Source organism: Pomacea canaliculata, linkage group LG14, assembly GCF_003073045.1.
Source record: "Pomacea canaliculata isolate SZHN2017 linkage group LG14, ASM307304v1, whole genome shotgun sequence".
Lineage (NCBI taxonomy): Eukaryota > Metazoa > Mollusca > Gastropoda > Architaenioglossa > Ampullariidae > Pomacea > Pomacea canaliculata.
In genome coordinates this window covers 9,711,859-9,726,726 of record NC_037603.1, presented here as the reverse complement: position 1 = coordinate 9,726,726, position 14,868 = coordinate 9,711,859, and the positions used below count along the sequence as shown (strand labels likewise).

The following is a 14,868-nucleotide window of genomic DNA, read 5'->3' as shown; positions in this document are numbered from 1 at the left end:
TGATTTGTGTGATTTTGTTGTTGGTGTTAATGTCACTAAATGTACAGACATACAAGCTGTCAACATGTAGAGGGTCGTGACCTCACATCCGATGCCTATGGCCCCAGCTGTGCAGCTGGCTGTAGTCTTGACAACGTCAACGTCTTCTCGTACTATCCTGACGTGTGTGTCGTCTGTGCAGGATGATGTTTGTTTGCGTGTGTCTCCACATACACGTAAACGCAATGCATACTCACATACACACATACATTATGATACATACACACGTACATATAAGTCTGCTATCTGTTAAACTCTCCCATCTACATCAAGGTATCCATGGTGACAGAAAACATCAGCCAGTCTCTGTTCGTGTTACTAAGGAGTGCTTTGACTGACACGTCACGTGATGAAGGGAGACAGAAAGTCAGAAAGTCAGGTTACTATGCATAAATTATAATTGTTCAGACAAGACACACGATGTGTGTACCCAGACTAAAATATACAAGTGGTTCTATCGTATCTGTCGAACGGACAAACCTCTCTGTCTCTCTTCTTCCTCCTTCCCCTGCTTACCCCCTTCTTTCTCTCTCATTTAGTTTTACTACGCCAGGAGGTGAAGCCACATGACTTCGATTTTCTGAGAGAATGCGAAATCACCGCGAGGTGGAAGCACCTTCCATTAAAAACAGCAACAACCTTTCTGACTAAAATTCAATAAAAACATTTTAATTATAAAATACTAATGGCTAAACTGTCCCCAGACTGTCTTTGCTAGTTTCCTCCAATAACAGCCATTGGAGGCAGCAAGTGTTGCAGGGTCATGGTGGTCACCACAAGACGGAGCTTTCCACTCAGTACTGATGTCGGTGTTGACCTGTGATATCAAACCTTGTAGTCAGGTCTCGCGGTCTACATGCTGTACTTCTGTTGTCATCATCAGTGTCTGTCTACAGGTGTCTTCACACCTACAGGTGTACATGTGATTACGGTAGGTGAAGAGTGAAGTCAATATCTGTGAAAACACCAGGTGCCGAACACACGTTGTTTGTTGGTGATGGCGATTTGAAATATTGTGAAATTCGGTTTTTAGATATTGAGAAATGATTCAGTCCTCATCGATGACATCAGTAATGAACGTATAGACACATCTACAAACTCGTAAGACATTCTCAAATTATTTAATTCCAATGAAGTGGCATAAAAGAAGAGCCGTAAAGTAATTAGAGCTAATGAAAACAAATTAATAAGTAAAATTACAATTTTTGGTTCTATCCTCTCGTTTGTTTGTTTCTTTTTAAACATTTTACAATTAATTTGCCTTCAGAACCTCTCTCTCTCACACACACACACACACGTACACATAAAATTCTAGCAAAGGTGTCTGGTGTTGCATAAAATTGTCTTTCGACTGTTTGCGCGACTGGTTTTCATGTGAGAGCAAATCATAAAGCCATCAATCACAAAGGTAGAGTTGTTGGCGCCCTGATACCATCCGTGGTGCTGACACGGTGTGAAACAACAACCAGCCAGCCGGCCAGCCAGCCAGCCTGCTATGAAGCCTGTCCTTGTGTTGTGCTACACGAGACCCTGCATTCTGTGTTAATACAACTTAAGCTGTCGTCAGAGTCTTCCTTGTTGTCGTCTCTGAGCCACTTGAGCAGACTGGCGGAAGAGAGCGTTTATGACTGTAAACAAACAAACAAACAAACAGTGTACAGTCCTAAACTAGAGCCCTGTGTCTCCACCTAGACTGAGTGACATCCACACACCCTTCCCTGATGTCTAACGACAGCCGACATTCACATGGCATGTCAGACTGACAACGACTTTCACGTCAACAAGTCCAACTGTCTGTAGTACGGTGTGACGTCACAGTGACTGCCATATGTGACGAGACTGTGATGTCATTGTTATACTTCAGTTTAAGGCGTGTCTGTGACGTCATTTACGTCCTTCCGGACCGTGAGCTGGCGTACCGTGAATTTCTTGCCACCCGAAACTGTCCACCTGGTGACCGCGATGCTGAAATCATGAGATTAACTGGAATCATGAGATTAACTGAAACACGAGCCTGTGACGTACTAAAGCTGTCACAGAGCTGGAGCTGCAACATCCTGATAGCTCTGTAGCTCTGTAGCTCTGTGTACTTTTAACTATAAAAGTCGGAGGAAAAGCTGTGTGTCGTTGGCTCTCCACCAGCAACAATCAACCTTCAGCTGCTGTCGTCGTCGTCGTCAAAGTGTCCGACATGTCACCGCTCGTGGCGCTGCTTCTTGTCTCCCTGGTGTCGTCTGCTGCCCCCTCACTCGCCGTGGATCCTGGAGACAGTCAAGGAGCTTCTTCTGGGTGAGTCCATCACTAGTTCTGTCACGTGCACAGTGACGTCAGCTCTATGTAAGGAAGAAACCAGAGTACCCTGAGAACAACTTCCTGTAACTAGAGACAACCCAGGGTATTACGATAACCTTAGCGATGTCTAGCAACATGTTTACCTTCCGTTAAAGCTGTTGACGCACCGGGTGTTGACTAGAGGTGACGTCTAGTCTTGTCCCGAGGTTTCCTGAAGTCTTGTATGAGTATCCTGCTCACTCTTGATGACAATGTCAGTGCCATGCTGTCGTGCTGACATGTCATAAGCTAGCACTATAGTGACACCAAACATTTCTAAGTATAGTAGACATGGACACTCCATCATAGCTATAAACATGTCGTCATCCGGGCATCTTGTAGCGAGACAGACCTTGCTGAATCCATTATATGCAGTGACGTTACTTTTGTCAGTCTCCACAGACTGTGATGAACACGTGACGTTTGGAGACGTGACGGGAATGTCCTTTGTAGTTTGCAGGAGCAGGACAAGAGGGCCGTGGACTCTGTGGAGCTACAGGCAAACATTCTCGACCTGGCCACAAAAGAAGATTTAGACGAGCTTCGATCTTGGGCAACAGGTCGTTTGGCCGCCCTCGTGACTGAGTTACAGACCGTGACGTCACAGCTACAGTCGGCACTGCCATTATCTTCCAGTGAGTACATGTCATGTCACAGCCTGTTTCTGTCAGTGAGTACATGTCATGTCACCTCACAGGGCCTTTATGTGCCGGTGAGTACAGGTGACGTCACAAAGTCTTGTCAAACTTCTCGAACACAAACTTTCTCCTGCCTTGCTCACTCTCTCTCTTTCTGTTTTTGTTTTTGTTTTCCTTACCCCTCTCTCTCTCTCCCTCTCTTTCTATTCTGTTTCTCTCTAGTTTCATGCAAAAAACTTGAGGCTCGGTATACTTTACAATTTTACATCGTAGTGACATGTCCACACTGTGACGTACAGAAGGCAGTTTCCTATAAAGCATCAGTCGAGCCACACTTTGTCAAGCTAGCTAGACATGTTTATTTCTAATATCGTCTAGATAAGTGAAAAGTGGATAGAAAAAAATATACATAGCGTTAAAATCAACTTATAGGTAATCTATGGATCGATGTAGACAATCGCTCTAAGAGATAAATAGTTTTCTACGATGTAGAAGAATCTTTGCGATGTTTACTGCAGCTTCCTCCACAGAAAACAATGAGATCGTTTACTACAGTGGAGTCTAGAATAAATGACATCATGGGTCTGTTCATGTCAGTACCATCGTCACTGTCACTGACAATGACACTGACACTGCAGTGACATCAGGAAATCTTTACTACATTTTGCCAGTGCACTGTAAGGTCTCCATCATGTCTGAGATCACTGTATGACGAAAGTTGTGACGAATTCTGTGGATATTTAGAATAAAATGTGTACTTCGTCTGCAGGTTCGCTGTACACTCGGTGGGGAAGTAAAACCTGCTCAAACACGTCAACTCAGGTGTACAAGGGTAAGTCATCAGCATCGCCTGAATTCCTTCTTCTCCGTACAGAGCTCGTCATCGCATTTGTGGACAGTGTGTGCGTGGCTGTGGCTGTGTGTGTATACATATATATATATTACTGCCATTCAGACAAGAGAATTTGATATTCTGTCATAATATAAGCATGGCATGTATGTCAAGATGAATGTTACAACAGGTGTCATCGGAGGAGGGAATTATGGAGCTAGTGGGTCGGCGGTCAACGCCCTGTGTCTCACCCTCCAGCCTGTCTACGACGGCCGCAACCCCACCAGTGCGAATACAAATCTCTACGGTAGTGAGTACGAGACGTCTCCAGAAGAGAAGCAGAACCAAGATGGCGTGTGTTCAGTCTGCCGTGTCCATCGGTCCACGACCCTCATGATACCCGGAACTAACGTCTGTCCTAACGGGTGGACTCTGGAGTACAGCGGGTATCTGATGGCAGGCCATGACTCTCATCCTGCTTCCACGGAGTACATCTGTGTGGACAAGAAACAAGACGCACGGTACGGCTCCAACGCTGACTACAACGGTAAACTTTTCTACTACACCATCGGCAGCTGCGGCAGTCTGCCGTGTCCCCCGTATTTTGAGGGCAAGGTCGTCACGTGCGTGGTCTGCTCCAACTAAACCACGTGACCAGCACGTCACCGCGACGATCTGCCTGTTCACCTGCGACTTTAACGCACGGTGACCACCTACATTACCAGCTGTGAAGCAGGTTAATAAATGTCTGACCATTCACTTAGGGTTTGTGTGATGTTGATGTGAATGTGCTTTGACCCCAGTAACGTTTCACTGGATACGTCACTCAATATGTCATGTAGTAGAGAGTCGAGTATGTATACAAACATGTAAATACAACATGCAGCCATACAAACAGTGTCGAGCAGATAGGCTGAACTTCAACTCAAATAAAATAAATATGGAGTGGACTGGTCGTTAAGCATGACTATGGCCAGCTTCGTCAGCAGCTGCAGCTGTAGATACTTGCTTCCAACGCATCATCAGAACCGATAGTCAAGCCATGTCCACTGTCCACTTGTCAACTGATCATTTCTTGTACCAGACGTTGGCTCAGCTTCACTCGCTGGCATGCACGCACACATTTCTATACTTATGTATACATATATCAGCGCGAACACCCCCTCACACATATACTTTACACACGCTCACACTTCAACATGTTCCACGCCGGAAAATAATTTATTGTAAACAGTTTTGTCTGGTGAGAGAATGTCCCCCACGGTCAGCTAGTCAACAAAGGACCCTCTAACTACAACAAAGGTTTCACTGGGCTTCACTGTCTCAGACCTGATTACTGTGCAGTAAATGGTATAGATATTTACATCTTGAGGTCAAAGGGCTCTGGGGGGGTGGGGTTAAGGGCAACTGGCACATGTCCATGCCGCACACAAATACATCTGTACCAGTAACTCGTATACACACACAAACCCACCCGCCCAGCCATCCACCCACTCCACACACACACCGGAGATAATTATTGTCCCGCTAAGGGGAGAGCACGTCACACTTTCTCTTTGCTCAAAGGTATCGACTCCTGGTGCTCTCCCTTGCTGTCCTTGGCCTCTGGAAGGTCATGGCTGAAGAACCGGATGCAGAAGACGACGCCTGCCGCCAGCAGCGAGAACACGCCGATCACGTGGTACATGGCGTTAAAGGAACCAGTAGAGTCCCGGATGTAACCTGAGCGAATAGTGACAAACATGTGAACGTGGCGTCAGTGTATCACTGTGAGCGCTTCAGTCAACGGGCTTCTGGGTGACTCCCTCGCTAGCTCTGTCACGTGCACAGTGACGTCAGCTCTATGTAAGGAAGAAACCAGAGTACCCTGAGAACAACTTCCTGTAACTAGAGACAACCCAGGGTATTACGATAACCTTAGCGATGTCTAGCAAGATGTTTACCTTCCGTTAACGTTGTTGACACACCGGGTGTTGATTGACTAGAGGTGCCGTCCGGTCTTGTCCCGAGGTTTCCTGAAGTCTTGTAGGACAATCCTGCTCACTCTTGATGACAATATCAATGCCATGCTGTCGTGCTGACATGTCATAAGGCTAGCAGTGTAGTCACACCACTAGCCGCTATTCCAGCGGACCACATGCCTCGCGGCACACAGGTACTTGTCGCTACCTCAGGTAAGTTATTATAGGCTGGCATCACGCGGCAATGTTCGGCACTTGGCGGGGCTAGCAGCTCCGCAGGGGTTAGCGGGTTGTGCACACGGCACTTGGGGGGTTAGCAGCCCCCGCAGGTGTTAGCGGGTTGTGCACACGGCACGCAGAAAGGTCTCGTTGCTAGGTTACGAGATATAGCGTGTGTTTCTATTTTTGCGCTAGGCCGACCTACATTGTAGCCAATCGGAATGCTTGAACACAGTAGGCTCCCTTTGACCTCCACATTGTAAACAATGGCCATGCGAGCTGTGTGCTCATGACTTCTCTTGGAGAGAATTATCCGAGTCTGCTCGACACTGCACACCCCGAGTACATGAACAGATATAAGGCTAGAATGTCTTCACGGAAATCGCTCGTGGCTCGTGGCAATGGCATGACAGGTAACAATTTGGAAGACGACATTCGCAAAAAGCGTCTGCACGTTCTCTCGTGAATCTTCCGAAGATATTTTCTTTAGAAGACATGACTATGCCACTAAGCGACTCCTTCGCGTTCCCCACCCCCTCACCCACATTTTTTTCTTTCTTCTTCTCTCTCTCCGCTACATTATGCAATATCACTATCGCAGCGGCTTCCAAAAGTATCTCGTCGTCGATGTCGTCTGCCATATTGTTGACTTCCCATAATGCGCTGCGCGGATGACGTCAGCTCTGAAAACACTTGTGTGGTCGAGTTATGTGAGAATAGGACGATGATGCTAAGCTGCCTGGTGTGGAAGTTTTTGTACAAGAACATTCATCGTGAGAATAGGTAAGTTCCGAGAACTTCTGTCTCGCCACAGATTCTGTCTCTGTATGCAGGATCGACAACTTAAAGCTGTTGACTGCGGTACGACCTCTGACTGCTACCGTGTGGAATGAATTGTGATCACACAAGTCTGAAGTGTGAGTGTGTAAGGACTTGTGTGGCGAGTATGCATGTCTGATGATATTTTTAATGTTGTGCTGTGTGGTTCTAACCCTTGCATCTGTGCAGAGCTGCTACTAATTGTCATCTGGGATAAAGTAGTTTCTGATTGTATCTCATATTAACCTCATCATCTCTGTGCTGTCTCTAGGTGTCAGAGAAATATCGTGACACGCATCGCAAGAGGTGAAGAGTTACCTGCCCTTCCCCTGGATAACAATGGCTCAGACAAAACACTATTTCTACAAAGGCTGTGCACATTTCCATGTTGCCATGGCAGTACTAGAACAGAAAGGTAAGGGTTAATGTGCTTTTTTGTCTGGAAGAGATGAAATAAATGTTAGCACTTGCAATTGACATCATTTTAGATTCCACACTAAATGAAACAGGCAAGGAAAGATACTTTTTGTGTAAGGATGATGGATTGAGAATCTGGCATTGTATAAGCTGTTGCTAACAATATATTAAATGGTTGTTTCAGACAGTGAAGATATGGACAAGTTGCTAGCAATGTTTGAGAGTCTGTATCTGGGGACAGAGTCACAAGATGAAAACAATGGATTGCAAATACCTCAGTCTGAAGAAGAGCGGAAAATTTTAGGTATCGGATGTTTGACTGCTTTATAGTATCACAGACCACAGAACCTTATTTAATTTCTTTATTCAATAATACCTTTACACTACTGGCTTTTGACTAACAATGTCCAGATGTAGTAATGAACAGTTTGCACTGTAGGATTTTAAACAGTTCACTTATGTTGTCTCTGTTTTTACCCGACAGGAAAAGTGCACTGACACGAGGCAGTTCAAAGCCACGAAGAGGGGCTAAGAGTTCATGACCTTTGTAAGCAAATGCGAAAGATTGACACATTTCGTGATATTCTACAAAAAGTACACCCAAGGTAAGCTCTGTTTTCTTTTCATGATGGCAGGATATTGTACTTCACTTGTAAAAATGTTCACTAAAATTTGTTTTTAAAATTGAGCTATCTGAGTTGTCTGGCTTTTGTTGCCATACCTGCTGTCGTGTAACTCTGGGGAAGAGCACGTGAAGATGGTCAGAGGTTGCGATGCCGCTCCCTCGGGCTGATGACACTCTCGACACCTCTACCAACTCACTCCGACATAGACATGTACGCGGACACTTACACCAAATTGCTAATTACCCTTTACTTGACTCAAGAGCCCCCAACGTACCTCCCCAATAAACAACTCAAGGCAATTTAGTGCGTTTAAGAACGTTGTTAATGATCGAGAGTCTTTTACAACAATTTACAAATGATACACACTCAAAATATGGCCGTTATCTAGGGTGTCCGTTATTTCTCTATCCCTAGTCTAGGTAACATGAGCCACTCATCAACTTAACTAATACACACCGCACATGCACTCGCCACTTATCTTTACACACAAGTCTCTAGTCACGTGAGGGGCCCCTCCGATGCTGACGTCCGAGAATCCGTTGATGATGCTCCGTCGGTTGTTGCTGATTCCCTCGCAAGCGCTGAGACTCTGGCACCACCGCGTTCCACCACGTGTCTGTCTCGTCCCTAGGCCGGACTGCTGTCTCCAGCTTAACAGCGCCTACAGGACCGACACTTATCTACCAGCCTCCCTCTACTGTTTGCGGCCAAACAGATACTGGAGATGAAGCTTTGTACACTCTGCGACAGAGCGGGTCTTCCACACCTGAGTCGGTTGTGCTGGAGTTGTCACGATTCCCAGACAAACTCACAGCAGAGAATCTGAACAGCCTTGAACAGATTTCGGATACAACCTTCCCCTTCGAGCACCAATGCGAACACCCGCGCTGGCAGGACTCACTGTAATGTCAACCACGTAGAAGAAGAAAAGAACAGTGTTCCTGAACTGTCGGGTAGATTCCGTTTTGGTGCGAACGTCGACCAAACATGGAAAGACAGATTCACAAAGAAGTTGTTGACATTTAGCGATGTGTTTAAGGAAAAAGAATTTGATTTGAACATGACAGATGTTGTGCATGACATGGAACTGACTCCAGGTCCGTCGATTAGAGAAAGACCGAGGCCTATACCGCCACAGGACCTGGAGGAGGTCAGACAGCATGTGCAACAGTGGGTCGTTCTCTCTCTCGAGCACACCAGCGGAGTCGGACAATTGCGTGCTCTTTCACTCAAATAAACGATTTTGCCTATACAAATCTGCCTATGATTATTGATAAAAAAATAAAATAAAAAAAAACTATGAAAACACAGTCACTATAACAATGGCTCTTCCTTTCGTCAAACACATTTACCAAGTCCACCGAACTCCTTGCACACTATTAAAACTCACTGTCTTGGCAATGTCTCCTCTAACACAATCACACAAATCCCTGTATCTATTACTCACTATTCAAACTCACTGTCTTGGCAATGGTTCTTCTAACACAATCACATATCTCCACTGAATCTTCTACACATTATGAAGCACACTGTCTTGGCGATGGCTCTTCTAGCACAATCACAAAAATCCACGGAATCTACTATTAAAACTCACTGTCTTGGCAATGACACTTCGACTAACACAACCTCCAAACTAAAATGTACTCGATGTCTTACACACTAGTGAGACACACTGTCTAGCAAAAGGCTCTCTACTCTTAAACAAGCGTCCACCTCTCTCCGAATCCTTTTCTCTTCTCCCTATTAAAACACACTGTCCCGGCAGTGGCTTCTCACTTCAATAAGAAACACAATCCTCCTCCCCTTCATTAAGTGTCCAGTTTCACCTCCTCTCACTCATTGCTTGCTACCCCAATCTCTCCCTCTCCAGTCACACCTTTTCTTTCTTTCTTCTTTAACATCAAACAAGAACTTTTGCACATTCAAATGCATATTTATTAATCCTTTTCAGAAAATTTTTGTGTCTGCTGACAGAACATAACATAAAAAAATCATTACAGGGTAAGAAGGAACATATCAAAATCCCAATCTAAATAACATCACTGATATGGATTACTAAGAAGAACTATTGGTTAGGTAATCTAAAATCCACAAAGAAGCTCTGGCATCAATATTGCTCTGAATTAGCTTCTGAGGAAGCAAACGGCATTTGCATTCAAATGACAATAACATTTGATTCAATTATACATGTTTGAGTATCCTGTTAATAAGCAAAACATATTAACAATATTCTGTCAACAGCAAATATTTTGATCAACAACATACAAAGCATGACATCTCCAGCAAAGAACAAATTCTATATTGTTCACAGTTTCACATCAATTTACCAAGTAACTTATCTGATCAGTTGGATATCATCATGCTACTATAAATAAAGTGCAGTGCGAAAGAAAAAGAACTACAGTAAGGTAATTGTGCATTTTATATCTGAGAATAACTTCTCTGGTAATGTAAACATATACAGATTGCAAGCATGCATTCTGAAAATAAATGCTGATTTCAAACTAAAAAATTGCACTATAGCTACTCAATCGGCACTATGGATTTATGTAAATTTACAATGCAGTAACAAAGCCGAACTATTTTGTCTATGACTGGATTATCATCACCAAGCTTTGTTGCCATCAGGTCAATAGGCACTTTAGACTGCAAAATTCCAAACTTTCTGCGAACAAAGCCTATAACTCTCTCAACATGAATTCGTACAGAGGCTATTTGTCTCGAATTTTCAACTTGTAGTGGGTGAAGTTGCTTTTTCCCATGGGTAAAATCTGGAATTATTAATTTAGCTTGATAAAAAAGAACTTCATCTTCAATGTTGAAACCTCTGTCGGCCATAATTACATCTCCTGGTAACAAGTTGGACAACAAAGAAGTATTTTCAATGATGTGTTTGTCTGAAGCCCTGCCACCAAATGCATCTGAAATGTAGCTGATTGAACCTTGTGGTGTGATCCCAATCAGATATTTGGCAGAATGATATTTTTTAATAGTTGGAATAAACTTGGATCTGATTGGTTTGGCCCGAGGGTTTCTGTGCTTCAAGTTCAAAACAGTCAACAATAACAGCAACTTTATCTTTAAAGTTTTCTCTAAAGCACATAGGCATAGACCAGGGGTGTCAAACTCAATTGACCAGCGGGCCAAATCTCACATCACACACAAGGTGGCGGGCCGAAAGTTATTATATTTAAGTCCGATAACTTTTTATTGAACGCCAAAAATGAACTTTTTGTTATTAATTTTGTGTAAACAAACTCATACAAACCAAGGCTTAGCAGTTTTTCTTTTTAATTTATTTTGTCAGAAGTGGACGCTTCACATCTTTTCTTGACAACAAGTTTGTTTATGTTTGGAGTAAGTTTCTGTGTTGTGGCGATTCTCAGGATGGACTGCAAGTGTACATAAGTAAGACGACTCCTGTGATGCTTTGTTGATCTTCATCACAGAGAAAAGTCTCTCACACAAATATGTGCTGCCAAACATGCTCAAGATTCGAGCCGCATGTAGACGAAGCTGGGGCATCGTTTGTGGGAGGGAATGAGTGAACTGTGCAGGCCCCACACAGTCGTACTTTGCCTTCAGTCACTCATTACACTTTCTTTAGCTTCTGTTCTGCATTCAGGCTTTTCAACTTGTCCTGATGTTTAGTCTCGTAATGCCGTCTAAGATTATATTCTTTGGTCACAGCTATTGTATCTCCACAAAGTAGACACACTGGCTTACCGCTGATATTAGTAAACATGTATTCAGCATCCCATTGGCTTTGAAAGACTCTGTTTTCAAAATCAACTTTTCTCTTGGCCATTTTAACGGCTAGCTTTAATTTGAAATTTGATTGGTATTGAAATTACAAAAATCCCTTCACTACACAGTGTAATGTTCTCGATCTTTATTAAGTAAATTAACAGTAAGTAAAAGTCTTTAGAAAAGTCACAACACGTGCTTAGCTCTGATCATCTGCCTTTGTTCCTCGACAGATGGCGCACCAATACATACGACTAGCGTTAAGTTCGCACACTACACACAGCTTTCAATTAATTATAATAAATAATCGCGTGCTCTGCTCTGCTCCGCTCAGTACTATTTGCTATGACATGTGATGTTATTGCATCAGTATATGTATGTAAAAGAAGATATAATCAGGCAAAGAAGACACAAACCATCAATACACAAGCAGCAGTTATTTCTACACCGTGGCTTGCTGTTTATACTCGGATACTTATCTCTTTGGCGACAGTCATTAACTCTTGACGACGCAGGAAGTGGACAGTCAGTATTCCACAGTTGGCACTTATCATCCACAGTCCACGTGTATAATTCACAGTTCACACGTATCATGCACAGTTCCCACATGTAATTCCAGATGGTAGATATATATAAGTCCTTGGAGAAGCTATACTCCCACCAACTTGATCTCCACAAGTTTGCTTCTCACAACTTAGAGTCAGAAAGTGATGAGTTTCTACTAGTCTGAGGATGAGCTGCCTCATCATACACGTGGGTTTCCCCTAGTCACCCTTTGATCTCGGACCGATTCAGGGAAGTTAACAGGTACTAAAAATCTTCGGCCCGTGTTTAGGCCAGGGTGTCGCGTGTCAAAGGTCAGATTTATGGGCCCCGCCTTCACCATCCCTTCAGGTCATCAACAGGAGCGGTGGTAACTTGACCAGTGCACAGTTGGTGGTCTGTACAAACTTCACTAAACTCATCCCATCTCTTGCTGTCCTTGACGGGAACTTTTCTGTCGTTTGCCTTCTACTTGTCGCCGGGCCATTAACAATGATTTACTAAAATTCATTAGCGGGCCAGGGAAAATTTCCTGGCGGGCCGGATCTGGCCCGCGGGCCGCGTGTTTGACACCCCTGGCATAGACAGTTTCAGAGCTTCTCTTGAAGGCCAGTGCAACAAAAAAGACAACCGTGCTACAAGTACATCAAGAGTTCTATGAAAACTCCTTTGCACAGTTGACAGGGATACTTTCAGCTGATACCCTATATCCTGGAATTGGTAGTTCAGTCTGATCTTAATTAAACACAGCAAAAACTCTTGCTCTTTGGACAGTGACTGTGTTTGATTAGACATGTATGGCTCTACCGTTCTGAAAATAAGGTCCATTACTGCCAATGAAGGAAGTCCCGTGTAGAATGAAACTTAAGCTTCATCTTCAACATACACCTGTCTTTCATAAATAGAACAATGTTGTCTGTTTTTAACTGAATCAAGAAGTCTGGTCTCAGAGTCCTGCATGATTGCATCTATATTTAGTCCAGTCAAATCTGTTTGAGTGTTCTGATCATTTGAACATGAATCTTCTATGTCACCATGTAAACTTTCTTCGCAAGCACTTGCGCAACCAAAATCACTTTCACATAATTTTTCTTCCTGGCTTGTCTCACTGCTGATTGATTTTCGCTTCTTGCTTGCAGCATATAGAGTAGGACAGATGCATTACTTCTTTTGCGAGACACAAGCCTCAAATACCTGTTTTTCGAAGTCTCAGATTCTGAGCAAGTACTTGATCGCTCATGTCCCAAGTGTAGAGTGGGAAGCCAGGAAGGGCTGTTCCGGAAATTCACATATGCTGGCTTTCCTAGACACAAGAATAAAACAACCCATGAATTACATCTTTGTGACATTGGCTACAAAAAATAATAATAATCAGCACTGAAACAAAATAAACCAAATACACGTCTAAAAAGAAAAATAATGAAGTAGAAATAACATTTTTTATCCTCTCTCTCTATAGCTATAGTTTATTAGTCGTGGTCATGCATAATGCAAGTCTTGTTTTGATGTTCACTCAAATCACGTGAACGGTCACACACCTACATTGAAGAAAATATTTATCACAATGTGTACAACATGCAGAACAACGTTAAATACTTTAGCAATTTGGAAAGCGTCTGGTTTCTTACCGCGAACAAAGTGTTTCGAACAGATAAGTATTTTGTTCCACTTCTCTTCTGTTGTAATATCCTTTCGGTAAAGCCTTCCACAGACGACGTCGTTCTTCTGTAAGTTTTCTTGTTTCGTCACCTTGGTTCAAAATAATTTTGGGTATCTTATGAAAAGATACATCTAGAGGAACATTTCGTTTACTGCAGGCTTGTTTCCGCATCCTTTCATACCGCAGACGACCATGATAACCGATCAGTTGCCAGCAAGCTTCTGTAACCACTGCTTCGGTAGGGTAATCAACATGGCCGCTGAAGCAGCGCGCAAAAACTGATGACGTCACGTGAAAACCACCCGTTGCTAGATGCTCGCATCATCAAGCCGTCGACCAGTTCCTTCGCTTCACCCATTGTGCTAGTGAGGAAGAAGAATGGGGCACTGCGCATGTGTGTAGACTACAGGAGGGTGAATGCGCGGACAGTGAGGGACAGTTATTCCTTACCAAAAATAGAACAACTGTTTTTAACGTTGAGTGGGGCTAAGGTTTTCACAAGCCTAGACTTGTCGAAGGCCTACTACCAGGTGCCTCTGTCCGAGCGAGCGAAGATTTCTGCATTTACCACCCCGTTCGGACTGTACGAGTTCCAGAGGTTGCCATTTGGCCTGGTCAACGCCCCCATGACCTTTCAGCGGTTGATGGACTGTTGTTTGAGTGACATGAACTTGGCAGAGCTGATAATTTTTCTTGACGATATTTTAGTATGTGCCACTAACCTCCAGCAGCTAGAAGATAGAACAATTAGAGCTCTGAAGAGGTTACGTAGTTTTAAGCTGAAACTTGACCCCGATAAATGTATTTTTGCCACCACTGAGGTTAGACACCTCGGATACCTCATCTCCGCAGAAGGTATTACGCCAGACCCTGAAAAGATCGAGGCTCTGACCAGTTGGCCTGTCCCCAAAACAGTGCGAGATGTTAAAGCGTTCCTAGGGTTTGCAGGATTTTACAGGCGCTGGGTTCCCCAGTTCGCGCAAATTGTCAAGCCTCTGAACGACCTTACTGTTGGATATGTACCCCACAAGCTCAA

General features: G+C 43.8%; 1 protein-coding gene across 1 annotated transcript; it reads left to right on the top strand.

Moving 5' to 3' along the window:
* The first annotated feature begins 1,798 nt into the window (after window positions 1–1,798).
* LOC112555731 (short-chain collagen C4-like) lies at window positions 1,799–4,615 on the top strand. Its single transcript, XM_025224222.1, has 4 exons — window positions 1,799–2,328; window positions 2,824–3,005; window positions 3,778–3,840; window positions 4,031–4,615. The coding sequence occupies exons 1-4, from the start codon at window positions 2,231–2,233 to the stop codon at window positions 4,483–4,485; spliced, it is 798 nt and encodes a 265-aa protein (XP_025080007.1). The 5' UTR covers window positions 1,799–2,230; the 3' UTR covers window positions 4,486–4,615.
* The last annotated feature ends 10,253 nt before the right edge of the window (window positions 4,616–14,868 follow it).

What these genes read in the sequence shown, in the direction of transcription:
- LOC112555731 (XM_025224222.1), top strand. Translation starts at nt 2,231, where the DNA reads ATGTCACCGCTCGTGGCGCTGCTTCTTGTCTCCCTGGTGTCGTCTGCT. An exon ending in AGTCAAGGAGCTTCTTCTGG is followed by an intron (nt 2,329 to 2,823) that starts GTGAGTCCATCA and finishes TGTCCTTTGTAG; the next exon opens with TTTGCAGGAGCAGGACAAGA. An exon ending in GGCACTGCCATTATCTTCCA is followed by an intron (nt 3,006 to 3,777) that starts GTGAGTACATGT and finishes CTTCGTCTGCAG; the next exon opens with GTTCGCTGTACACTCGGTGG.